The sequence below is a fragment of the Myodes glareolus genome, chromosome 9 (assembly GCF_982192425.1).
Source record: "Myodes glareolus chromosome 9, mMyoGla1.1, whole genome shotgun sequence".
NCBI classification, from domain to species: domain Eukaryota; kingdom Metazoa; phylum Chordata; class Mammalia; order Rodentia; family Cricetidae; genus Myodes; species Myodes glareolus.
Genome location: NC_142034.1, coordinates 73,999,554 through 74,025,117, shown reverse-complemented (window position 1 = coordinate 74,025,117; position 25,564 = coordinate 73,999,554). Strand labels below are relative to the sequence as shown.

The 25,564-nt window shown below is 49.1% G+C and overlaps 1 protein-coding gene across 1 annotated transcript in view; it reads left to right on the top strand.

Moving 5' to 3' along the window:
* Adamts2 (ADAM metallopeptidase with thrombospondin type 1 motif 2) overlaps window positions 1-25,564 on the top strand; it is a 201,100-nt gene that overhangs the window by 122,917 nt on the left and 52,619 nt on the right. The window contains exon 4 of the mRNA XM_048451945.3: window positions 11,445-11,647. Within this exon, the coding sequence (XP_048307902.3) occupies window positions 11,445-11,647 (203 nt within the window). The remainder of the gene's footprint in view (window positions 1-11,444; window positions 11,648-25,564) is intronic.

Here is a 25,564-nt window from a genome sequence, read left to right as displayed (position 1 = left end):
CAGCCACCCTGCCACCCTGGAGTCACCATCATGGCGGCTTCTCATCTACACCAGCAGTGTACTTGAAGTTCACTGCCCTGGCTGAATACATGGGTGCATCTGAAGCTGGGGGCTTCAGAATAAAGCTAAGTTGGATTTGGCTTTCCAGAAACGTTTAAGGCTTGGAGAGGGAGACAGTTATTGATCAAAACAAAAGTCAAGAATGAACACTTAGTACAGTAGAGTTCAGTATGCTACCCCAGTCCCTGCAGCTCTGCGAAGGCAAAACACAAAGGGAAGCTGGGATGCTCCATGACCCCACCAAGGAGTATCCAACGCTCCCAGAGAACATTACCTAAGGACCTTACCATAGGCAGGGAGCCTCTTTTTCGTCCCTGAAGAAGCTTTGGAAGGCGGAGTGGCCCTGGAACCCTCAGGTTCCCACACTATGGAAGTCAGAGGGCTCCAGTCCCGGCCTCTGAATTGTACAGCTGAAGCTGTCCTCGAGAACCGGTGCCCCTCCCAGCTCCCCCATGCCACCTCCAATCGTAAAGATGACATGGAATGAACTGCAGCTGTTGGAGCTGCAGAAATTAATTCAGGTCTGGTAATAACATTATGAAGACTGGGCTGAAATAACCGTAATGAGCTCCTTTTAATAAAACTCACCAGTGGGACTCTGTGCTGATGGCCCCCGTGGGGTTGAGCCCGCTTTCGGCTTCCAGAACCTCCTAAGAGCCTGCCTGCTGCCAAGCAGGGCCTCTCGCCGTGCCCTGATTATGCACCTAGGTAAACATATTTTATTTTAATGACCATCTTCGGGGGAATCTGCAGTCATAGAGTGATTATGTCTTCAAAGTTAACAACCGGAGGACTGACCTTCCTGCAGATGACCTCGCCTGGCCTGGCGCCTCAGTGTACATTCCGTGAGGCTGCCGCTGCCCAGGATTTAAGGCCTGACCATAAACCCCTGCAAAGCCCGAAGCATCAGCAGGCAGAGCTGGGTTGGGCTGGGAAGATGTCTCAGTAGAGAAAGTGCTTACCTGTAAGCATGAGAACCTGAGTTCTAGTCCCGAGACTCACATAAAAAGCCAGGCACGGTGGAGTGTGCACCCACAAGCCCAGTGTTCCTACGGGGAGGTGGACAGCAGAAACAGGAGATTCCCCAGGAGCTGATGGGCCAGCCTGGGGTAAGCAGCAGCCAATGCCACCTGCAGCACAGACCGACACCCAAGGTTGCCCTCTCACCTGCACAATGGTGAGCCTCCCTCTCCTTTTTCTGAGCAGTGTAGTGGTTCTTGTTCTTCCTGAGTCCTAAGGAACAGAGAAATCTGTTCTAATCTACATGGTTGATGCCTTGGGCCAGCGACATGGTGTGGTTCCTCTGTACGCAAAGCGCCTTAGTGAGCTGTGATTTCAGCCACTCACCTTGCTGGGCCAGCAGAGATCTGAGACATTAGCAATGTCTCTGAAGCTTGTGGTCGTGAAGGAGGAAAGCACGCAAGAGCCTGCTGAACTCTAGAAAAGGGTTTAGCCGATTTTCTTCTGGCACTTCCATATGTCACTATGATCCTAACAGGTTGTAGTAGGATCTGAATTAGTCCAGTTCGCCTTACAACAAAATGCTGGGAGCAGCTAACCTTGTAAACAAAGGGATTTATGTAGCTCATAGCTTTGACACCCCAGGGGCATGGCACTGGTATTGGCTTCGCTCTCTACCTCTGCCTCCTACCCCTTCAAGGAGACAGCTCTATGGAAGTGGGGGTCTTGGTGGTAATAGTCTGTCTTTGGGGGTCTCCCTGGGGGCGGGATGGTCAGCTGTCTTCAACATCTGAGGCGTGCTGCCAACTATGGCTCACTTCTCCTCATCTTCACTTGCTGTTTCTGTGTTGAGTCTCCCGTTTCCTGTGTTTTGTATCTTATGTTTTTCTTGGGCATGTCATTTGTTTGGATGGACCCTCTCAGTAGTTTTTTCAGAATAAATGATCAGCAGGTAAATGTTCTGGAAACTTTCATGTCTGGAAATTTCTCTACTCCAGTGCCATAGTTCATCAAGAATTTGGGGTGAGACTGGAGTTTAGTTCATTTTCCATCAGGATCTTTTCTTTTCTTTTTTTTCTTTTCTTTTCTTTTCTTTTCTTTCTTTCTTTCTTTCTTTCTTTCAACTGTTTGCCTTTTTCTAATGCTGCTTCTGTGATATCTAAACAATTCTGAATCCATTCCTTTTTTATTGATTTTATTGAGCTATACATTTTTCTCTGCTCCCCTCCCTTCCTCTCCCCTCTCCTTCAGCCTTCTCCCATGGTCCTCATGCTCCCAATTTACTCAGGAAATCTTGTCTTTTGCTACTTCCCTTGTAGATTAAATCTATGTATGTCTCTCTTAGGGTCCTCATTGTTGTCTAGGTTCTCTGGGATTGTGATTTGTGGGCTGGTTTTCTTTGCTTTATGTTTAAAAAACACTTATGAGTGAGTACATATGATAATTGTCTTTCTGGGTCTGGGTTACCTCACTCAATATGATATTTTCTAGCTCTATCCATTTGCCTGCAAATTTCAAGATCTCATTTTTTTTTCTGCTGTGTAGTACTCCATTGTGTAAATGTACCATATTTTCCTTATCCATTCTTTGTTTGAGGTGCATTTAGGTTGTTTCCAGGTTCTGGCTATGACAAACAATGATACTATGAACATAGTTGAGCACTGAACCCATCACTTTAGGTAGACTTTTGTCACCTGCTTATTCCTGCTAGTTCTGTATGGGAGCTTGCAGGCTCTCCTGTCTGTTAAAATTTCATAATCATTTGATGTGTTTTATTCATCTCTGTTGGGCACTAGATGGATCCTTTTCCACCTGGGAACACCCTCCTGTGAGGGGAATTCTGTAGAACAATTGATTTCCTCCTTTCTGGTTTTCCATGCTCTCTGTGAAGCTTCTGTTATCCAGGTGGTATACAAGTGAGCAAAGCTTCTCAATCTGTTATAATTTTTCAGATTGACTTACTGGTTCACTTTGTAGGAAAGCCCACAACTTCATTTTCCAATCCTTTCACTGAGTTTATCACTTATTTCATTTTTTTTAAAGTTTCTGGGAGCTCACTTTAATGTTCTCCCCGTTCTTGTTTTAAGTATGTAGCATCTCCTCTCAGCGTCCACAGAATGCTAGCTCGAGCTTTCTGTTCCCACTTCCCCGCAGAGTCCATGTCTTCCCTCTGTTGGAAGTTGCTGCAGGTTTGTAGAAAGAATCTGGCATAAAATCATCCTTTAGATGGGCTTCATTGGGAGAGCTTTTGGCTCAAGATCAAGAGAGCCATGAGGAGCTGCAGCAGGAGAGCATTCAGAGAGATAGCAACAGGACCTGGAGGGAGAAAACAGTCCCTTTCCATTCTCCCAAAAGGAGCTTCATTAGTAAAAGTCACTGCCATGTGGAGCATGGAAGTCCCAGAACTCTTCCCCTTCAATTCCAGAGGACAAAGTGCGTTTCTGACTTTTTCAGACTTTTGGGGTGGGTGGGCAAACTCCATCACATGACCTATGCTGGCCAGGAGTCGCACAGCAGGAAGGTACTAGATAAAAGTAAACTTATAATTAAACGTTGTCCTTGGTCTGAGCCGGGGGGTGGGGGGAGGACTAGGCTTGCTCATGGCTGGTAGGGGCGGGGCAGGGAGAACTGTACTCAAGGTCAGAGTGTGTCTATCAACTCGGTTCATGGGGAGGCATGTTGGGGGGGTCAAGCTGATGTCAGGGAGAGAGAGGCAGGTGGAAGGGCAGTGATCTCACACCTCTTTCCTCTTATGTGTGTTTTGTTCTGTTTTGTCTCCATCTGCAATGTCAGAGGTGCCCACCATAGATATTGTGGCCCTTGGCTGGCTGCTTGTTTGTAAAGGTAGACACCAAACATGATAACTACGATGACCGGAAATGCCGATGTTTGTAGGTGACTCCTTTTGCTCTTGGTTCCTCAGAGTACTCGCCCAGTCTCTGTCTGGAGTGGTGAATATCTGGCCATCAGCATCTTGGGAAAGAACGGACAAGGGAGCCTTCACTGAATCCTCCATTTTCTAGAATGGTACCCTCACCCTTAGCCACACCAAGTCCTTGCATCCCAGAGATCTCTTGTTCTTTTTGAAGGAATACTCTAGACCAATGCCAGTCCAACAGAGGAGCATGGGGGCGGGGATTGGCACTGCCCTTCAACTCATCTGCTCCCCACCCTACCCCTGGATGGTACTTGATGCGTCAGTTTCCATGATTTGGGGAACTGTAGCAGAGACGAGAACAATTCTGACTCTTCCCCATACTGGCTTGGGGCTCAACTAAAATATATCAAGTTTATTACCACGCAAAGCTCTCCTGCTTCCCAGCCGATGACTGTTCCGATATTGCGTCTCTTCTGCTCACCCTGGGCTTATAGCTTTGGAACTTTAAAAATAAAAGTTCCTGACTGACACTTTCCAGACAGACGGATTCCAGAAAGGATTTAAATGGGCCGTTTATGTTCAAGTCTTTATTTTTACCCAGAAGTCTGGGTGTGCCCTTGGACATTTTATTCAGCACATTTCATGATATTAACTTGCTTTATTATAGTGAATGTGATTTTATAGAATATAGTCTTAATTTTAAGGCATTTCTTTTCATTAGTCTTTCTCATACATGTCTTCTGAGTAAATTCTGCAATTTCCTAGAGTTTCATGATTCTTTTGCAATTGGGTTACACTTGCAGACTAATTTGGAAGGGACTAATATCCAATCCATCATTGTATCGTTTTTCTCTCCACTTATTATAGACTCTTTTTTTCTTTAACTTTAACTTTGGAATGTTAGATTTTTTTACCTTTTACTTGTCTTTACATTATTTTTGTTGTTGTTTCTCAGTGTTATGATGGTTGTGCGCTTTAGTTAACAGGTTTCCCTCCCCTAACCCAATTTTCTAGCTGGTGGTTGTTCTGGACAAGTGAGCTATTGATCACTGTGCTCTCCCTTCGTGTAAGATTGGATGTGTCTGTTCCTTGGGGGTTGGGAAGGACTTTCCGTGGAAGCATCTAGACTTTCCTTTGGCTGCGTTTTCAGCCTATTTTAGTTCTCTCTTTGCTCAGTTCCCTACTGCAGCTGTTGGATTTATACCTTCTATTTAGTCTATGCTTATTAGTACTTAAGGTGTGTTTAAGATTTGTTTATTTTACGTACGTAAGTGCTCTATCTGCTTGTACAACTTTATGCCAGAAGAGGGCACCAGATCTCATTATAGATAGTTGTGAGCCACCATGTGGGTACTGGGAATTGAACCCAGGCCCTCAGGAAGAGCAGTCAGTACTCTTAACCTCTGAGCCATCCAGCCCCAGAACTAAAGGTTTTAAGACCTTACTTATTACAGTATTTCCCAATCATTACAGGCATATTTTTTTTGTTTTCTTAGTGTCTCAATGTCTTCCATATATGCGTGAAAAGGGTGTGTTTTATCTTTTGGTGGTTTGAACACGGGATTGTCTTATAAGATCAAATCCTTTATGTCTATCCCTAGTGTGTTCTCTCTAACTCACGTGCTGTGTTCTAGAGCAAGTGTGTGACTGCTCACGCCTACCTGGGCGTTGGCCTCTCCTTGCCTCCATTTGATGCGCTGGTGAGAGCACCAGGTTCCCCCTCACAGCTACTTCAGACCCTGTTTGCCTCGGCAGCCCATCCCCTTGAATACTTCAGATTTGATTTTAACCCAGGAACAACATTAAGACACCTCACTTGTTTTCATTGCCAATTACACGATTCACGTTTAATTTCTTCACCCCATTTGTTTCCATCTGTCTTGCCCCCCTTCTCTTGGTTTCCCTCATGTAAGTAATTTATAACTGGCTCTCCCTGTCAATACATTTCCCTCCGGATCCCACCCACCAATGCCATCTTCCTGGCCCAACATGCACCAGCCGCCCTTCTGCTGGGTCCTGGATTCCCACTACATCTCTCTGCCAGGACTTCAAACCCTCCTAGCCCCAGGATCCCTCTGGGGCACTAGGGAAACTGAGGCCTCCAAACCCATGGATGCTGTCTTCTGGGGGTCTCTATCCAAAGCAAAGAAGCGGTGGATGCCAAAGCAAATCCACAAAAGATGTTAAAAGTGCCCACGATTGTCACTCCTGCGGGAAGGAAGGTGTTGTCTCAGGGAGGAACTGAAGGAGGAGAGTCTAAGTAAAGGTCCCTTGAGGAGGTGACATTTCAGCTGGAACCTGGTGGATGGGAGAGATAGGGAGAGTCATTCCACGGGGAGCAGATGGTAGAGTCTCCCCTGTCAGGGACCAGTGTGCTTCTCTATGTTATAAGCCCCTCCCTGACTTACCCATATTGTCCCCAGTGTTTAGTGGGGGCTATGGAGGTGACACATGGGGATTGTGCTAATAGGCTTTGCATTAAGTTTGACAAAAACCAGAGAGAAAAGACTCAGAAGAAGGACAGGATTCGGGGTCACAGTGGTTCGGTGGTTTGGGGCCATGGTCACTTGTCCCTATTGCTACTATGGAAGCTCGCATCATGGGATGGAGGAGGTGGCTTCCCATTTCATGGCCACCAAGAAGCAAAGAGAGTCAGGAAAGGGCTGGAACCCCAATAGTCCCATCCAGGGTGCATCCCAGCTAACCTAACTTTCTTTTACTGGGCCCAGTGTCTTGAAGTTCCCACCATCTCCCAACAGTGACACAGGCTTGAGCCTGAGCCTTGACCATGTGAGCCTAGGAACCATTTAAGAGCCACACTTCGTTGAGAGTAGAGATCAAACACAGTCCCTCTTCCACAAGCTCTGAGCCCAATGAGAAGGCAGGCAGCAAGACTTTAGAACTGTCGGCTATAGACTGCCTTTCCTCTGAGTGGTTTGGGGGCTCCTCCAGGGTGTGATCATGAGCTAACATAGGGCAGGAGCAGAAAAGTGAAGAGGCCAGCCCAGCAAAGACACTGGCATAGACTTGCCTGGGGCTCTGCAAACCCTCAGGCATTCTTGCACTACGGGGTTGGCACCAGCCCTACCTCACTCTGACTTTACAGACTAGATTCCAGGTGCTTTTTTCTATCAATTTTGGTTCCCCTAAAGTAGCCCTTATACTGGTGGAGCATGGGGTATCCTCCAGGCCATGTTGCTAATATTGGAAAATTGGGCATGGTGGTATACATGCCTGCAATCCCATCACACAGGAGGCATACAAAAACATCCGGGTCTACAGAATACATTCTAGAACAGCCTAGGATACAGGGTAAGATCCTGTCTGAGAAATCAATTTTTAAAAAAAGAAGAAAAACAATATTGGAAAACAATATTTACTGTGGCATATATTCTGATTGCAGCGTCACACTACTCCTAAAATAATAATCATTTTTCTTTTTGTTGTTGTTGCTATAGACAGGGTTCCATGTATTCCATGCTGGCTTCGAGCACCCTCTGTAACCAAGAACGACTTTGAACTCCTATCCTCCTGAGTGCTAGTATAAGTGTGTACCACTGTGGCTATTTGCTGCAATGCTGGAGGCACAAACACAGCTAGGGAAGCATTCTACCAACTGAGCTGCATGCCCAGATTCAGAATCACTACTCTTAAAGGAAAAAATCATACTGGATCTAGGCCTTGCTTCAGGTCCCACCTCCTCCTCTCTGGCAATGTGGCATGGCAGACTCAATCTTTCTTCTCTTTTATTGCCCCTTGTTGATTGTCTTAATCCATTTTGGGGCTGCTTCACAAAATACCTGACACTGGGGTATTTACTAAGAAAAGATGGGTTTTTTTGCTTACCATTCTGGAGAATGAAAAGTTCCATCAACATGGTGTTGGAATCCTGACAGAAGCTCTCCCTGGCTGTGTCACAACATATCAAGTGGCAAGACGTGGTAGAAGTATATTCCAGAGGAAGAAAAGACGTCAAGATGGGGGTCTGGTGCTCTCTTCTATAGCAAGTCCCCCAGGGGAGTAACCTAGTCCCAAGAGCCCTGGCCCACTACCATGTGATGGCACTGGCTCTTTAATGAGTCTGGATCCCCTGTGACATAATTATTTCCTCTAGGCCCAACCTCTTAGGAATCTGGCACCTCAATAACTCTTGTGTTGGGGACCATGCTTGCGCTCTGAGACCTTCCAGGGACAGGCCAGAAGAGTGGAAGAACAGCCAGGAGCTCCTCTTTTTTGGGAGAGCTGAGTGCAGTTTCATCCCTGTGAAGGGTTGTGGACAAGTCCTTCTCCTAGAAGCCACCCTGAGGATGCTCGAAGGCGCAGTCCTCAGCCCATGGGCTCAGCACCCTTTGCTATACAAAACTTATGTAGAAGGGCTTGGCGGCTGCCCCAGTCTTCCCAGGGTAGGTACTCTGCTTTCCCCCATTCTCTCCCCAGCCTGTTGATCTACACTCAACATCTTTCCTTTGCCTTCTAGAAACTCTCAGACCAGGGCTCTTAGATATGGTTTCTGCTGTGTCATCCTTATTAAAGCAAAGAGAGCTCCAGATGCCATCTGGAAGGGTCCCCAAGCAAGGGAATGCCAGGAACCAACTATCTTTTGTTTACTCGTTTTTAAAAGATAGGCTGCTGTGATAGACACCCGGGCGAGGGGAGAATCAGCCAACAAGGCCATGGGTGCTGGGGCACCTCTTCTCTCTCTAGCATCTGTCAGCCCCCCATCCCTTTGGGGGACCAGTGGTTTCTCCTTGTGTGTGTTTGTGCTTGCGTGTGCATGTGTTGCTGGGAGAGGGAGCTGCCACAGAGAAAAGATAAACTGAAGGCAGCAGTATCTTCCTGTCTCAGCAGGAGAAGGACAGCATTGACAGTTCCTTGCCCAGCATACACTAGTACTGACGGATGGGATGTATCGTCATGTGAGCAATGGGCCAAGAGCCAAGTGGAATGAAGGCCTTTAGGTCATGCTGGCAATCCACCATGTCTGGGTAGGGCCTGAAGGCCAGGGCTGCTGTCAGAGGGATCACTGGGAGGTTGGTCCAGGACCTTTTGGGAGCTTGGTATTGGCCAGAGCTCCCTGGGAAAGACAGGCATGTCACGACCAGAGTTTAACCTGTGTTAAGGTCATAACCACTGTGAGGAAAATGGGGGAGTCTTCATGATTGATGAGGTAGAATATCTGCCTGGCTGATGGCTCCCATAGGGACACAGAAGAGCAGGAGGGCAGTCAGACCAAGGTTCATCTGGTCCAAAGGCTGAGGGCGGCCGACCCCACTGCCTTGGTGTACCTCTTATGTCCTGAGCTAGCTGGAGCAGACCTGAGGTGGGTTTCAAGGAATCGGACTGCTTGGAGTGGCTGACCCATCTCTCTGCTCCTGGGCTTTGGGACCTCTCTACCAAGGGCTGGGTTGTGGAGAAGGCGTTCTAAAAGATAATGCCCAAGAAGTCAGTCCCGCTGATAGTTAACCTCGGTTGTGCTCATCTTACCCTGGGAAGAGAGAATCACAATTGGGGATTACCTCTATCAGGTTGGCCTATGGGTGTGTCTGTAGGGCATTTTCTTGACAGCTAATTGATGGAGGAAATCCTAGCTCTCTCCTAGGTTGTGTGAGGAAGCAAGCCAATAAGCAGAGATCCTCCATGGTCCTTCTTCCAGGTTCCTATCTTGATTTCTGGTGATAGCCTAAAACCTCTAAGCCAAATAAACCCTTCCCTGACCAAGCTGGTTTTGGTCAGGCTTTTATCACAGCAGCAGGAGAGCAAACTGGGGACCCCTCCCCCAAAAAATCTTCATGATAAGAATAATGTCAGCAATGGTTATTATCATGCTTGAGCTGAAATTGGCATCTCCAAAACATCAGTATCATGCCCCCTTGCTTCGGATTGGCCTGGAGCACACGGCTTGACTGAACAGCTATGCCAAGTTGGCAGCACAGCCGCCTTGGAGAAGTTATCAGCCTGGCAGGTGGCTTCCCTGGTGACCTGGACCCCTCTGTGCCTTCTCTCAGTACACTTAGGTGACCCAAGGATGGCCCCATCTCTTAGTTTCTCAAGAGAAACTGGGTGTTCTTGGTGGTTTTTAACGTGAAATCTTCCAAGTTTCAAATGCTGTCAACCAAATTAGGTACTTTCTAAAAAATACCTTGTGGCCCCAAGGAGTACCTCTTCAGTCTGCCATTCCCCTGGGGCTGCCTGTGTGTGACCCTGAGCAAGCCAGGGGCAGAAGGTGGTGTCTAACTCCCTCCCCAGGGGAGGACTTTTTCTGTGGAAATTGCCATCTTTGCTTCCCAAGGTGGCTCTGAAGGTGAGCTGTCCCTGCTCGCCGAAAACGCAAAGAAATAAATGCATGAAAATAGAGCAGCAATCCCTCACGCCTTGTGTCAGGTTTAAGTCCCAGGCGACTCCTCTGGAAGCATCAGGATGGCCCTGAATCATCTCCAGGCAGCTGAGCGGAGCAGCACTTAGCTTTGCACGGGGCCCTTCCTGCAGGGCTGGCCCATTCCCCATGTCTAGAGTAGCCCTGGACAGGATCTGCTATGTTTGTGCATATGTGCATGGGTGCATTGCATGCACGTATGAGCATAAGGCTATGTACTATAGATGTTCATTTGTGTGTTTGAACATATATGTGTCTGTGCCTGCAGGTTTATATACATATATGTAGAGAAAGTGTGCGTGTGAGTGTGTGTGTGTGTGTGTTATATTATCAATTTGTAGTGTTAAAGGTAAACTTGAGGGCATGAAGCGTCTGTCTGGTTGTCTGCCACATAAGGGTTTCTCATCTGTAAAACGGGGACTGAGGATACCCACTGTGTGACTGAGTGAAGAGGTTTCTTGGGTGAAGAGGGTGGGGTAGGAATCATAAGCCAAGCTTATGTACCTTCTGGAGTGCCTACCCTCCGATGTTTGGTCTCACCAGTATGAACCAGAGAGAAATCAAGGCAACAGCATAGCTGTAGGGTCAGTGGGCATGGCATCCCGGGCTCTGGTCCTGTTGGTGGTGCAGACCCTTACCCTCAGACTCTACTTCACGGCATAATCAGTGCATAGCCATCTAGGGGCAGGCAGTCAATTCTCTCCCAAGACACACTGTGGGAGGTGTGATGAGAGGGACTTACATGGGTACCTGAGCAATCCCATCAGCGCTGGGGTTGGGGGCAGAGTTCCCCTGGTGGAGAAGGAGTCAGGCATGGAGGTCCTGATCCAGGATACGCGTATCATTCCTTGAAAGATTGGGAGCTAGTTCTGGAAGGAGAGCTAGGAGTGAGGAGACACCGTGTGACACATACAGTCTGTGTTGAGCCGCAGTTTCCCCAGTTTTATTTGTGTTTTTCAGTCTTGCTCCTCTCTGGACTTCCATCTGTTCTGTGAATGGGCACAGTGCTCTGGTTCAAGGCGCTGTGAGTTTTAAGTGACGCAGTGGTCACTCTGATGCCACCCGTAAGCCTGGCTGGTGACCGAGTTGTACCCAGATGGGTTCTATCTTTCTGTGATGCCCCTGGGGAGGGGGTGCTGGGCTGCTACCAAAGAAGGTGTCCTCTCCTTCCAGGAGCCTCCCGGGGCAGCCTGGAGAGCCTCAGCCGAGCCCTGGGCGTTCTGGAGGAGCACATCACCAGCTCCCGGCGGAGGGTGCGCAGGCACGCCACCGACGATGACTACAACATCGAGGTCCTGCTGGGTGTGGATGACTCAGTGGTCCAGTTCCACGGGACGGAGCACGTGCAGAAGTACCTGCTGACACTCATGAACATTGTGAGTCAAGCCTGGGGGGTGTAAGGGACTAGGAGTGGAACCAGTCTCTGGGAGGCAGGACTTGAGTAGGCGGGGAAATTAGGCTTGGGTGGGGATTCGGAGGTGGCTGGGTGGGTCTCTGGGTGGGCCCATCAGAGAGTAGGATGTGGCAAACTGGGCTGGAAGATGTCACCTGGGAAGTGGGTCTCAGGATGCCTGTGGGAGATTATCTTGACTACATTCATTAATGGGGGAAGACTCCACCATTATAGGTAGTACCTCCCCCTGGTAAGTGGAGAAAAGGAGCCCAGCAGCAGCATCCATCTCTCTCTGCTTTCTGATTGTGGGTGTCATGTGACCAGATGAGCTTTGCCATGCATGTATCTCTCTCTGCTTCCTGATTGTGGGTGTCATGTGACCAGATGAGCTCTGTCAAGCATTCATCCCTCTCTGCTTCTTGATTGTAGGTGTCATGTGATCAGATGAGCTCTGCCTAGCATTCATCCCTTTCTGCTTCCTGATCGTAGGTGTCACGTGACCAGCTGAGCTCTGCCATGCATGTATCTCTCTCTGCTTCCTAATTGTGAATGTCATGTGACCAGCTGAGCTCTGCCATGCATTCATCTCTCTCTACTTCCTGATTGCGGGTGGTGTGATCAACTACCCCAAGCTTCTGCCTTGATTTCCCCCACTGTGACTGACTGTGCTCTTGAATAAACGCTTTCTCTCTTCAGTTACTTTTGCCAGAGTCTATAATCACAGTGGGTAAAAGAAACTAAGGCAGAAGGGTCCTGGAGGGCTGGACTGGATTCTTGGATTGGGCCTTAAGGGGCAGAATAGAGCTGACAGGCTGAGATCGTCTCCATTCTGGATGGTGGGCTCTCCAAAGCCCCGCTAGGAGACTAGCAGTTGGAAGAAGGACTGGGCTGTGACCATGGCTGTGCCTCTCAAGTGGAGCATGAGAAGGGAGTGCTTTGTGGGAGGAAGGTGGGCTTACAGAGCACTACAATGAGCAAAGTCCTCCCAGGACCACCCTGGAGGTGGACGGACAGACACGCAGAGATGGGCTCTGCTCCTGGGAGCTAAGGTGGCAGCACCTAGGTCAGCCTCTGGAGGACCCTGGTGAGAGTATGTGGGTGAGCTGAGCCCCAGAAAGAGACTACCCCCTGAGTGGGCTCACTCCTTTAAGTTGTCCTGGTTACATCCTTGGCTCCCTGAACTTCTGCCTTTCCTTGCAAAAGTCTTTGCATTTGTACATTTTACTTTAGAAAATGTTAATCTCATATTAATTTTTGAAAAGTACCTTTAATTTAATAACAACACAACCATAATCATTGAAATGAACAAACCCCTAAGATATGGCTGCAATAATAATAGTAACAACAAAAATAAATAAAACCGTAATGGTTGCAATTAATGATCTGCCAATGTGTGGCTGCGTGCCAGGCCCAGGCTAGCCACTTTCGGTGCAATATCTTAGGAAACATTTGCACTAAGCCTATAAGCCTGGTAGATATGCAGATCTCATCAGCCTCCGGCATACGTGTTCTTCCCTTGTTCCACTGCTGCCCAGCTCATAGGGAAAGGTGAGTCTTGGAGTTAAAAAGGCTAGGTGTGTCTGTAGGAATGAGGTTCCAGTCCTCTGAGCCTTGGTGTTCCCACCATTCAAATGGGTCGGTTCCCTCTTGCACCCCGTAGGGTAGTTTAAATGGCATAATGGAAGTGAATGAGCTTTTTCCATAAGGTAATGGCAGTTTCAATCTCCGAATAGAATGTAGCTTTGCTCACGCAGCAGTGACAACAGCACAGAGAGCGTCATTCCTAAGGAGCCTACGGGTGGCCCTGCCTGAACGTGGGGCCCTCACCAGGACTTCTTCATGGGTCAGATGCATGAGAATCCTCCTTTTCCCCTGGAGGAGGGCTCCTGTGTCACAGAGCTCTCCGGAAGACATCTCAAACTTTCCCCAAGTTTTGACCACAGGCATTCATTCATTCATTCATTCATTCATTCATTCATTCATTCCTGCACACCCCTGCGGCCCCACTGTAGCTCCATTTTGAATATGGATAACAAGTTGGTTTAGTTTCTAGAAAAACCCCAGAAACATAAGAATGTTTGAAATGAATCCCGTCTCATCATCACAACAAGAAGGGGATTTCAGGCGATCAACCCGAGGTGCTGAGAAAGGCTGTCTGGGTCACATCTGTCTGCTTTGTCACACAGATGTGCATTTGTGCACGCAGCAAGTGTTTATTGACCAAGTGCTTGTCCTTGTGGGTGGGGTGGCGAGTCTGTCAGAAGACAAGGGTGAGGCACTCCTGGGGCGTGGTGAGGCTCTGGGGTGGGGGGTGGCTCACCCCTCATCCACTCTCCTTCTGCTTCAAGAGTTCCTTGTGGACCGGGAAGATAAGGTTCTGCCCACGCTAGGAGCAGAGCATTGCACGCATTAACAGTTGGCGCCCTGTGATCTTTAGAGCTGGGAAAGGGACTGGCAGATACTCTAGTGGCCTTGGCGAGGAGGAACAATGAAGACACAGGTACAAAGGGACAACCTTCTAGAACGTTGCTGTGTGACAGAACCTTCTGTAGCTGTCCTTCTGGCCTTTGAAACATTGCAGACACTGGCCAGCCTGGATCTTGAGCTCTTGAAATCTGTCCAGGGAGAGGAAAGAACTGACGAGGTTTTTTTTTTTCCCAATAGAATTTAAGGTTTAATCAAAAGCATTTTGTTGTGATAAAATATGAGCCAGGCCTGGGGCTGGGAAGATGACTCAGTGGGTATAGTGCCTGCCACATAAACACGAGGACCTGAGTTCCAGTTCCCAGCACAGATGCAAAAAGTTGGGCCCAATGGTACACACCCACAATCCCAGTTTAGCTGGACCAGTGAGTTCCATGTTCAGGGAAAGATGATCTCAAAAAGTAAGATAGAAGGCAGAAGCCATAGATCAGGATACCTGACTTCCTCCTCTGGCCTTTCCACTCACACAAGGGCCTGCCCACATATACACACAAATGTGTACACATAACCACACACGAACACACACCTACACACCCTCAAAAATAAATGAGTGATTTAGGAAGATGCTTGACAGCTGACCTCTCCAAGTGCACACAAATGTGCATTTGCTCACGCACACTCCAAATAAGGAAGGAGGGGGTGGGCACAGAATGACACACCTGCTGGCACAAGCCTATAATCCCAGCTACCTGGGAAGCTGAGGCAGGAGGATTTCAAGTTCAAGGCCAGATTTGGCAGCTTAATGAGCTCTTGTTCCAAATGAAAAGGAAAAGAGAGTTAGGAATATAGAGATGTGTGGTAGGGAGCTTGCCAAGCATGTGACAGTCCTAGAGCCAGACACAGGTCATTGTTCACATTTTAAAGTGTACAGTTTGTGGCATTAAGGACATTCCCATGGAAGTACAAAGGTCACACCATCCACACACAGGACTCTCTTCAACTTTTAAAGCTGATCCTCCCTCCATTAAACACTAATTTCTCACCTGATCCCCTGGGGCCTGACTGTGATTCTTCTGATTTTAATCTCTGAATCCAACCGCTCCAGACCTCAGTATTGGTGATATGATATTTGTCCTTTGGGAACCAGCTTATTTAATTGACTGTGACAGTCATATTGTAACGTGTTGGAATACCGTGTGTATGCGTCTGTCTGTCTGTGGTGTGTGTTGTTTTGCCTTGTTTTTGATACAGGTCTTGCTAGGAATCTCAGGCTAACCTTGAACTTGTAATTCTCCTGCCTCCAACCTCCTGAGTGCTGGGATCACAGGTGTGCATCTCCATGCCCAACCTTCCCTCCCTTCCTGAGGCTCAGTCAGAGCCATAGTATATCTAGACAGGTTTTGCTCATCCATTGAGCACCTGGGCAGCCTCCGCCTCCCGGCTCTTAGGAATCAGGCGGCTGGGAGCTTGGGTTACGGATTTCTGTTCACCACTCTGTTTTGCATTCCTTTGGCTACAGACCCAGGAGTAGAAAGACTGAATCATGTGGTAATTCTATGTTTAACTTTTAAGAAACCACCATGCCGCTTTCCACAGCCGCTGTATCATCTTATGTTCCCACCAATAATGCATGAGGGTTCCCAGTTCTCCACAGCCCACGGTACTTGTCATCTTGATGGTAGCCTTGCCAATGGGGCCGTGACTTGTAATTAATCTGCACTGAAGTTTAAGTTGCCTGTGTGGCCAGTGGCAACTGTCCTGAGCAGTGCATGGTGGGAAAGCCTGCTGTGCGCTCCTCTGAACTTGAAGCCGGCCACTGTTTACTAAGGAAGCTTGGGCAGCTCTGGGTGTGTGAACCTCAAGCCACAACCCCAAATAGCCCTCCAAAGCCTGGCTGGTAGTTTGCTACGATCCCCTTGTTAAGTCTACAGCTGGTCCTGGAATTCCCAGGGCTGGAACTGTAACATGTGGGACTGGCTTGTTGGGGTATCTGTCCTGCCCAGTACCCCACAGCAGGCAGGCCCCAAAGAAAATCATGCACAAGACTCCATAAGATTATAAACTGATTGGCCCATTAGGTCAGGCTTCTTGTTAACTCTTATAACTTATGTTAACCCATTATTCTCATCTATGTTAGCCATAATGGCTCCATACCTTTCTCAGCTGGGCACGTTACATGCTGCCTCTTCGGTGGTCTGCGCAGGAGTGGCTGAGGAACTTCTCTGCTTCCCAGAATTCTCCTGTTCTCATTGCATCACCTCTACTTCCTGTCTGGTTTTCCCGCCTATACTGCCTGCCTGGCCAATCAGCGTTTTATTAAAATATGATTGACAGAACACAGACAATTCTCCCACATCATGGAACCAAAGTAACATCAGAGCAGGACCCACATAGTATTGGGCTGGGATGTAGTTTGGTTGAGGAAGTGCCTGTCTAGATGTGGCATTGGGTGAGGTCCAGCTGCACTCTGGATCAGGTGACCATCGACAGTAATAGCAGGTACATAGGGATGACTCCATGGCTGAAGGGCAGCCTGGACAGCAAGTTGACCCCTGAGCTGGGTGTTGTATGAAAGACTTTCCTCGGGGATATGCAACACGTGTACATGTTGATTCATCCCCAAGGGGAACTATACCAAAGTCCGACTCAGGGAACCAGTGAGTTTTTATTGGGGTTACTAACTGGTGTATGGGTGAGAGGTCACTTATAGGAGTGGAGATGACTCAGCTCAGCAACTGTATCCCCAAAAAGGCTTCACCTCCCAATGGGCTCTGTAACTTCCTCCAACAGCGAGCACAGGCAGCTGGCACCAAGTTCAAGCACATGTGCCTGGGACGACATCACATTCAGCTCACAACAGAAAGTGAGAATTTATGGGTCTGTTCCTACTCCCTGCTTCATCTCAGAGCCCCTGGTGGGTGAGGGTTGGGGGTATCTGCTGAGCACTTCAGGGGACCCTCTTACCCACAGATACCACCTACCAACTCATTCCCTGCCAGCCAGATCCTTTTTCCCCGATTCCCTCCCTAAATTCAGAAAAGTAATTTTTTTCAGTTCATTAAAACATCCTATATTTAACACAGATAATATATTATTTATGCCATAAGATTAGAATGAGCTCATATAGATCTCTCCATATTTTCTCCCAGGAGCTCCTCTCCACGACTTCATTTTAATGAGCGTGGAGTTGCCATGGGGAGAGTGTGCTTTTTATGTAACTTATTTATATGACACACCCGTGGGATAAAACTCACTTCCCCTTTAGAGGTCAGCTTTGCCACCTACTATTTTGCATCCACATCGCCGAATCTGTCCCTCATCCTTAATTATGTCCTCAGTCTGGTCTCCTAAAAGTGAAATCTTCCAACAGGTGATGTACGTGTTAATGTCTTCCCTACCAGAATATTCTGTCATGGCCTCATCCTCTGTGCCTGCTCCACTGAGGAACGACCCATGACCCCTTTCCATTCTTAGTTGTGGTTACTTATAGCTACAACGGTGACATATTAATGCTTTCTGTTGCAAGCTATAGGTAGTCTGTTTATTTTATTTGTTTGTTTGTTTTTTCAAGGCAGGGTTTCTCTGTGTAGCTTTGGCGGTCCTGGAATTCACTCTGTAGACCAGACTGGCCTCAAACTCCCAGAGATCCACCTGCCTCGGCCTCCAGAGTGCTGGGATTAAAGGTGTGTGCCACCACCGCCTGACTTATTGTATTTATTTTTATTTGCACTGTGTGTGTGTGTGTGTGTGACAGCACACAGATGGAGGTGTACCAGGAACCCAACGCAATTCATTGGGCTTGGTAGCAATCACCTTAACCACTGGACGAGTTCTCCCTTGCTTCCACCTGCCCTCTGACTCCCAACCCCGCAGCTGGAGCAGCCGTTCCCTGAAGGCCACCGTGGTGACCTCATACTTAAGCTGAGTTTTACCAGTCTGCTGTTCATACCCCAGACTTCTCAGCACCACCTATCCCTCCAGCTGGTCTAACCACCTCAAAGGTCATCTGAGGTCACTGCGAGGGGTCTTTTCAAAGGAGTAACTGCACTGACTTTGATCTCCATTTGGAAATATCTTAGTAGATTTCCAGGCAAGAACAATCTCTCTGAGGTGTGTGAACCGCTCCTTCCACTGCAGGCAGACCCATCCCTTAGGCTTGCAGAGAACATGGGGTCCCGTGGGGCCCCCTGCACTTTTACAGCTGAGGCTGTACCCTTTGATTCTTCCCAGAAGGATGAAGGGCCTCAGCACAGTGTGTTCTAAAACAACTGTGTTCAATGAACAATCTTTATTGGTGCCAAGACTTGGATATGTTTCCTCTTTTCTTTTCTAATTTAATCCAGAAATTGGCCTTGGCTTGCCGAAGCCTTGCCAGGGTTTGTAAACAATCAGCTGCTCACCAACTTTCAAGAATGCTGGGGCCGGCACAGCGGCAGTGCTGGAATGTTTTGTGCTAGGTTCAGGGGGAGGAAGTCTTGTGAACTGCAAAGCAGCCTGCAGAAGGCATCAGCCCCACACACGCACACACTCCGCCCCCACCCGTTCACATGTCTGACTCTGCTTCCTGCAGGAAAGAGACACTGAAACCTGGGGCTGCCCAGACAAGAGGGACATATTTGGTGTAGGAACTGGCTGGAGCAAAGGGGAGGAAGGATGGAGGCCCAGAGCTCCCTTCCTCATCTGGTTGTGTTGCCTGGTCTCGGGGAGAAGGTTTGGGACACTGTTTCTGGCCCGTCTGTTCCTCAGGCTTGTCCCGCTAGGCCTGAGATCAAGGCACTGTGTGTCTGTTAAAGGAGTCTCATTTATCAGGATATCCGGGGTGCTACATACAGAATCCATAAAAGAATCATATGACCAGGTGCAGCTGGGTGCCAGGCAGCAGTGGGCAGAAGTGGTTGGGGCCTAGAAGAGACTGGGAGAAACCACATCCCCTGACAATGGTTTCCTCAGTTCTGCTCACTTGAGACTGGACAGGAATGGCCTGCCCAGCCCTTGCCAGGTCTGGTTTTCTGAGATGAAGGCTGGAATGGTCTCAGGGAGACCTAGTCATTTTTCAATGCAGGCTACACATTGCAATCAGTACTCGTACTGCACCGGTGAATTGGAGCTGTGATGCCCACTTCTGACTTAGAGGGACGCAGCCGCTGCTGCTGTGGTCCCTCTGTGCCATCCATGTGGCGATAGTTCAGCTCCAAGGGCTTCTGTGGCATTTATTACTCTAGATCTAACACCTGGACAGATATGAGGCAAGTAGAGGCCCATGGGGCCATGAACCATTGTGTCCTGCACTTCCTGAACACCGTGCCTCATGACGGACACTGGGGCGTAGAGATAACAAAATCTATCCCTGTACCTGGAAGCTCAGAGTAGGAGTGAAGTTTAGGGGCAGAATGAAGACTAGAATTGCACCAGCGGTACTGGGGGAAGCTGAATGCGGGAAGACTTCTCAAAGACTTCTTCAGCTTCTAATGCAGGGGAGTCTGGGTGGTAGTGAACACAGGCAATGGCTCAGGGGCCTCTCTCTCCTCTTGCACAGTTTGGACCCGGCTGAGAGGCATACGGCTCTGGGGAGAGGCAGGGGATGGAGTTGATTTGGTGTCTAGAAATATTTTCATTGGGAAATTTGGGGCTCCCCACATTGTTATTTAAAAGAGGAGGAAAGAGATCACATTGACAGAGGTTTAGCACTGGGCAACCCCATGCAAGGAGGTACTTTATGGCCTGTCTCCTTTCCCTGGGTGCCTCTGCAAGGGCTTCTCTCTCAGATATGGCCAAGGAGGCTCAGAGAGGTTGGGCAGTGGGAGCAAGGCACATGCCTGTGGGAAGGTGACGTGGACCATGCGTGCTCCTCTCTGACTGTTCTGATCTGAATGGGGGGGATCCCTTAGACGTCTCAGAAGAAGGGCCAGGCCTGTTCTAGCCTTGGCTCCATGTCTCCCAACAGTGCTGGCTGTCCGTTATCATACCGTCCGCCTTTCCATCCCATTGCAAGCCATCTTGTCTGTGCACATCTCTCCTAGGGATTGCCTCTCTCTCTCTCTCTCTCATGATCTGAGCACTGAGGAGATAGGATCCTGATGAGGTTCTAAGTTAGGGAGGGTCAATGTGAGCCAGTATTGTCCTGCCTTCAGGGAGCTCACATTCCACAGAGTTGGGCTGGTGCAGAGGCCAGTGGTGATTGTGCTGGGTGGGAACACTGGGGTGGGGAACCACAAACCGTCCCCACTTCTTCTCTGTCTAGTCCCTGTTATTCTTCCTGTATCCCAGCAGCCACTCCCCATCTGCCTCCCTCCTCTGATGCCTCCTGACAGCTGATGAGGGAGCCTCATTGCTGCCTGTCCTTGGCTCCCAGGGGGAGCTGACAGTTGTCAAAGCAGGAGTCAGAGTCCCTGTCGGCGGACACGGAGGGCCAAGCATCATCACTCCCTGGTGACAGCTTGAAGTGGCTGTTGAGCTTGTCTTGTGCAGGCTCCAGCAAAGAGGCGACAGCTGAGGCAGACAAAAGAGGTGACAGTTTCCCTCACTGGGCTCCAGTCTAGGCAGATGTGGACTGTCACTTTGCCCACGTTTCTCCATGGTATGTCCCCTGCCCCTGTACCAAATTATAGTCAGACATCCCTGAGGCCTTTTCTTCCATGGGTGATGTGTCTTAGAACTAGGAATTGTCATCTCAGGTACCCCAAGTTTCATAGCAGTTTCCGAGAACATCGTCTACCTGGCTGTGCACATTCAACCCTGACAAAGGGTTGGTGCATAGTAGGTGTTCCCTAAATGCCTTTTATAATTCTTCCTTTTAAATTTTCAAGACAATGTCTTATGTAGCCTCGTCTGGCTTTGAGCTTGCTGTGTAGCTGAGGATGACCTTGAATTCCTGATCCTCCTGGTGCCAGGAGACGTGTGCTGTGCAGAGGACAATTGCTTCCTTCTGTGTTCAAATCTGGCTACGTCCAGGGTATTAGAAAGCAGTTGCGAGGAACATGTCCGCGGCAGGATGCTCTTGCCATGAACTTGAGCGTAGAAAGCTTAGCTTTACTGTGTTCTCTGAATTTCTCAGGGTCCCTCTGCTGGGGTCCAGGGACACCACTCAAGGTGCTGATGTAAGACCCTTAGTTGCAGGTGCTTGTCTCTTCTGGGTCCGTGCTGTGATCCAGCTTCATGCCGCGCCTGAATGACAGTGGACCGGCTCATCTGAGTCCTCTCTGTTTTGTGGTGCTCCATGAGTGTACTGGGTGGGAAGGGGGACCCCATGTGCCTTCCATTCTGTAGCCTCTCCAAGGTCAATGCCAGGGTGTCCCCATCCCTTCTCAGACACCCCAGGTAGAAGCTTCAGGTGGCACATACCGTCTTTCTAGGGCTGGGACAGCCAGGGTGCCTACTTTAGATCTCACTGGTTTACTCAAGACATGGGTCAGGCCCTGTGTCTCACCTTCTCCATAGGCACCACCAAGGGAGCAGACTCTTCTCTTATGATGTGGCTCCATCACTGGGGGAAGCAGAGCCCAGAGGCCTCCACATCTGTCTCTGATGCTAAGGTTGGAGTGGGGGCAGAGCAGAGGAGTGCACCCCCAGCCCTGGTCTCACTTCCCACCTCTCCTCCAACATCCCCCTATCTCCCAGAGTGTTTTCTACACCCAGGAACTTCCTTGAGGCCCCTGGCTCCCTGGGTTCATGGTGTCATTTCCCTCGTCTCTTTTCTTGGGTCTCTGATCAGGCAGCTGGAGAATCTGGTTTACTGGGAAATGAAAAATACGTTGTTTTCTGATTACACAGTAGTGCCCTAATGGAGCCCAGTGGCAGAGATCAAGTCACTGGGGACAAATTGTACCACACAGGCTCTGAGACACGCAAGAGTGTGGGAAGCAGGATGCTAGCGTTCTGACCAGTGTTAGTATATGGTCTTGACACTTAGGGAATGAGATTGCATCCTGAAACGGGACACCATGCTGAACCCCCAGTCTATGTGCTCAGGGAGGCCAGCCAGCCACCGCAACATAACACTCCAGAGACTTGACATCCTGAGGTCATTGCCAGCAAGAATCAAAATCCCTGTCATCTCTACCTTTCTCCCTATTGAGCTGAGAGTAGCTGAGAGGCCTCTGAAGGCCCCAGGCCCTCTGATGTGTCCTTCTGTGTCCTGTGGCCTCAGCAGCCGCTACCCTTCCCTGTCTGGCAGCATTACTTCTGGTATTTGCCAGGTCAGTCCCTGGAAGATCAGGCTCACAAGGATGTATGGATGGCTGTGACTGTAGGAGATCAGGCCCCTGCTCCAGATCCCAGTCACACTCAGATACTGTAGAGAATTGTAAGCAAGTGTTGGTGTTTGCGGAGACGCCTCCTGGTGTTACCAGGGAAACAAACCATGGCTCCTTTGTGTTCTTAGTCTCATTAATGAAAGAATTTAAAAACAGATTCCGTGGACGCTCAGGATAGTTTTGTTTGTTTGTCTGTTGGTTTTGTTTTCTGAGACAGGGTTTCTCTGTATAGTCCTGGCTGTCCTGGAACTCACTCCGTAGACCAGACTAGTCTTGAACTCACAGAGATCCTCCTGCCTCTGCCTCTAGAGTGCTGGAATTAAATACATGCGCCACCACTGCCAGACTTTTAAGGCTAGTTTTGTGAGCTTTGGAAAACAACAGGCAATCAGGCTGTGCCTCTTGGCAGCCACTGGGAGGGAGGACATGGGAAAGAAGAGGGAAAGCCATGCCCTCGGCATTAGGGTGACATGTTTAGCAAGGGAGGTCAGCAAGCAGGTACGTGACAGCAGACAGCCATATGGTGAGGCAGAGATGGGGCTTAGTGTTAGAGAGCAAGAAATCTGCAAGGGCCGGAGAGAAAACGCTTAGGCTTTGGACAGAGAAAGAGAAAGGGAAAAAAAAAAAGTCATACTTTTCTGAATTAGGGCTGTGAAGAGGGCAGAGTGAGCAAGGTTCATCTCAGGAAGTGACTACCGGGATGGGATTTCTGGGAAGGATGGGTACTTTATCTGACTAAAGGGATAGTTAGTCTTCTCGTTCCTTTAGCTTGAATCAGTCTGTCTTAGGGATGGTCCCTTAGCCAGGTGATTGACAGGTCCAATTGGATTAACTCTCAGAGCAAGAGACAGTCGTGTGAGATGTTCCATTCTCTGGAGCTGATCAGAATGTTGTGTCTCCCCCAGAGGTATTCATTCCTCTGACCAGGACTTAAGGCGTGGCAAAGTAGGTGTTTACTTTTCTAGTGTTAGCAGGAAAATGGGAGGCAGGGTCCAAAGGCTGAAGCCAAGAGGGACCCAAATCTGGGACACAGAGCAACAGTTCCCATTACCTGATCCTAATGTATTGGATAGCTTCACTAATACAGTACTACGCACTGGGGATTTTTCTAGAATTTTTATGCCTTAATAACTTTTTTGTTATTAGTCTTTATAACAAACCTGTGCTACAAGGACAGTTACCTCTCCATATCTGTGGAAACTGAGGCCCAAACAGAATAAGTGAAGGTATTCTGAGCTACACAGCAGGATTGTCGTAGATTTCTCCTGAGGTCAGGTGCAGCTGGGAGCGAAGACTTCAGACCCACCTGCTCACCCCGGAAATCCAGGGGCAGGGTTGGACAACATCACAACCACATGGAAGAGTTTCTATGGGAACTGTGTTTTGTTCACGGCTCCACCCTAGTGATCCTGTCAGCTGAGCAGTATTCATGGACTGTACACTAGGTTCTGGGCATTGACAAACTTCCGAAGGGTGCAGTATCTTAGACCTCATCCTAGATCCTTTGCCCAATGAGTTATCCCCTGTCGCTGGAGGGTATGGACTTCCACAGGAGAGGAGGTGGGAAGAGACCATGGAGGCGTCTGAAGGTCTATCTTGGTCGTCGTGTTCAGGTACTTGGAGTTAAAGGAGGGGTTTACACACCTCTAGTCCTGTCCTGCCTGTTTGACAAGCCCATTTATGCTCCAGGAGATTCAAATACAAGCCGGGCAATGGTGGTGCATGCCTTTAATCCCAGTACTCAGGAGGCAGAGGCAGGCGTATCTCAGTGAGTTCAAGGCCAGCCTGGTCTACAAGAGCTAGTTCCAGGACAGTCAGGGCTGTTACACAGAGAAAAACAAAACAAATACAATTATTCCTCCTGTGAGGCCAGCAGCAGACTGCTCCCCCAGCTTCCAGTGGGTGTGTCACCTCCATCTCCAACTTCTGACTATTCAGTCGTGAGGCCTCCAATTCTAGTGGGTGCATTGTCTTGTCTCCCTGAAATCCCCTCTATCCCAAACCTCTATCCCGGCAGCCTAAACCTGGTGTCTTCTTTATTTACGTCAGGGGTTTGCACAGAAACCACCCAGGGGTTGCGCCCTCCTGCCACCCTCTGGGGACTCCCTGAAATTACTTTGTTCTCTGGGTTATCCGGGTGGCATTAGACATTGCTCACGGCCCAAAACTTAGCTCCATAGAGGCATGGGGATCCCAGCAACAGGTCTGCTCAGAACCTGCCTACCTCATAAGGATCCCCAATCTGTACCCCAGTCCCCTTCCTCAAGGGAGTTCTCCTCTGCTCAGCCTCACTCGGGTCATCCTCCAGGGCTCACTGTCATTCCAGGAAAGCTTTGCCACCAGTCTGGCAAACTTTGACATTGTCATGCAGAACCAGGTCCTTCCCGGTCTACTCCAGAGCAGAAACTTGGCTGCCTCTTTGCATAAACAAAAAGCACATCACAAAGCATTTCCCCCAGAATGCCAGCGCTTGGCCTCCAGCTCACAGAGAGGGTTGGAGCTTTGGCTCTTTCCCCACAGGGCTTAAAGGCTTCCAAGATCAATTTCTTAAAGACAGGGCTCAAGGACACTGTCCCAGGCCCATCCTCCTCCCCCGCTGAAGTCGGGCAAAAGTGTGCTGCCTCTCTTAGCACACAGTCTCTAAAGAAGGAGGACAGAGGAGGGCCAGCTGTAGTGGGGGGAGGTTAGGCAGTCAACTGATCCACATCCTCCATCCATCCATCCATCCATCCATCCATCCATCCCTCCATCCATCCCTCCATCCCTCCATCCCTCCATCCATCCATCCATCCCTCCATCCATCCATCCCTCCATCCATCCATCCTCAACTACTTAACACCTACTATGGGCTGAAATCACTGTAGAGTGCTTTCCACTATGTTAGGGAAGGTGTGGTTAGCACAAAGGCCCTGAGATAGGGCTAGGCTCCCTGTGCAAGGAGGAGCGTAGAAGAGGCAACTGTAGGGCTCTGTCTTCCTGCCCTTGATACCACCTAGAGCTTCGGAGTCCCTCCTGCTGGTGGAAGGACCTTGAGATGGGAGGAGTTTCAACGTGTAACTGCCACCCTCTGTGTGCCCCGCCCAACATTTTTATTCTTTAAATTCTCTTAAGGTATCTAAGGATTCAGGGCTGGAGAGGAGCTGTGGGAATTTCAGGCTTGCGCCTTCCCCTGGGCCGGGTGTGTGTATGTGTGTTTCTGCAAAAGGAACATTGACAGGCAGGTG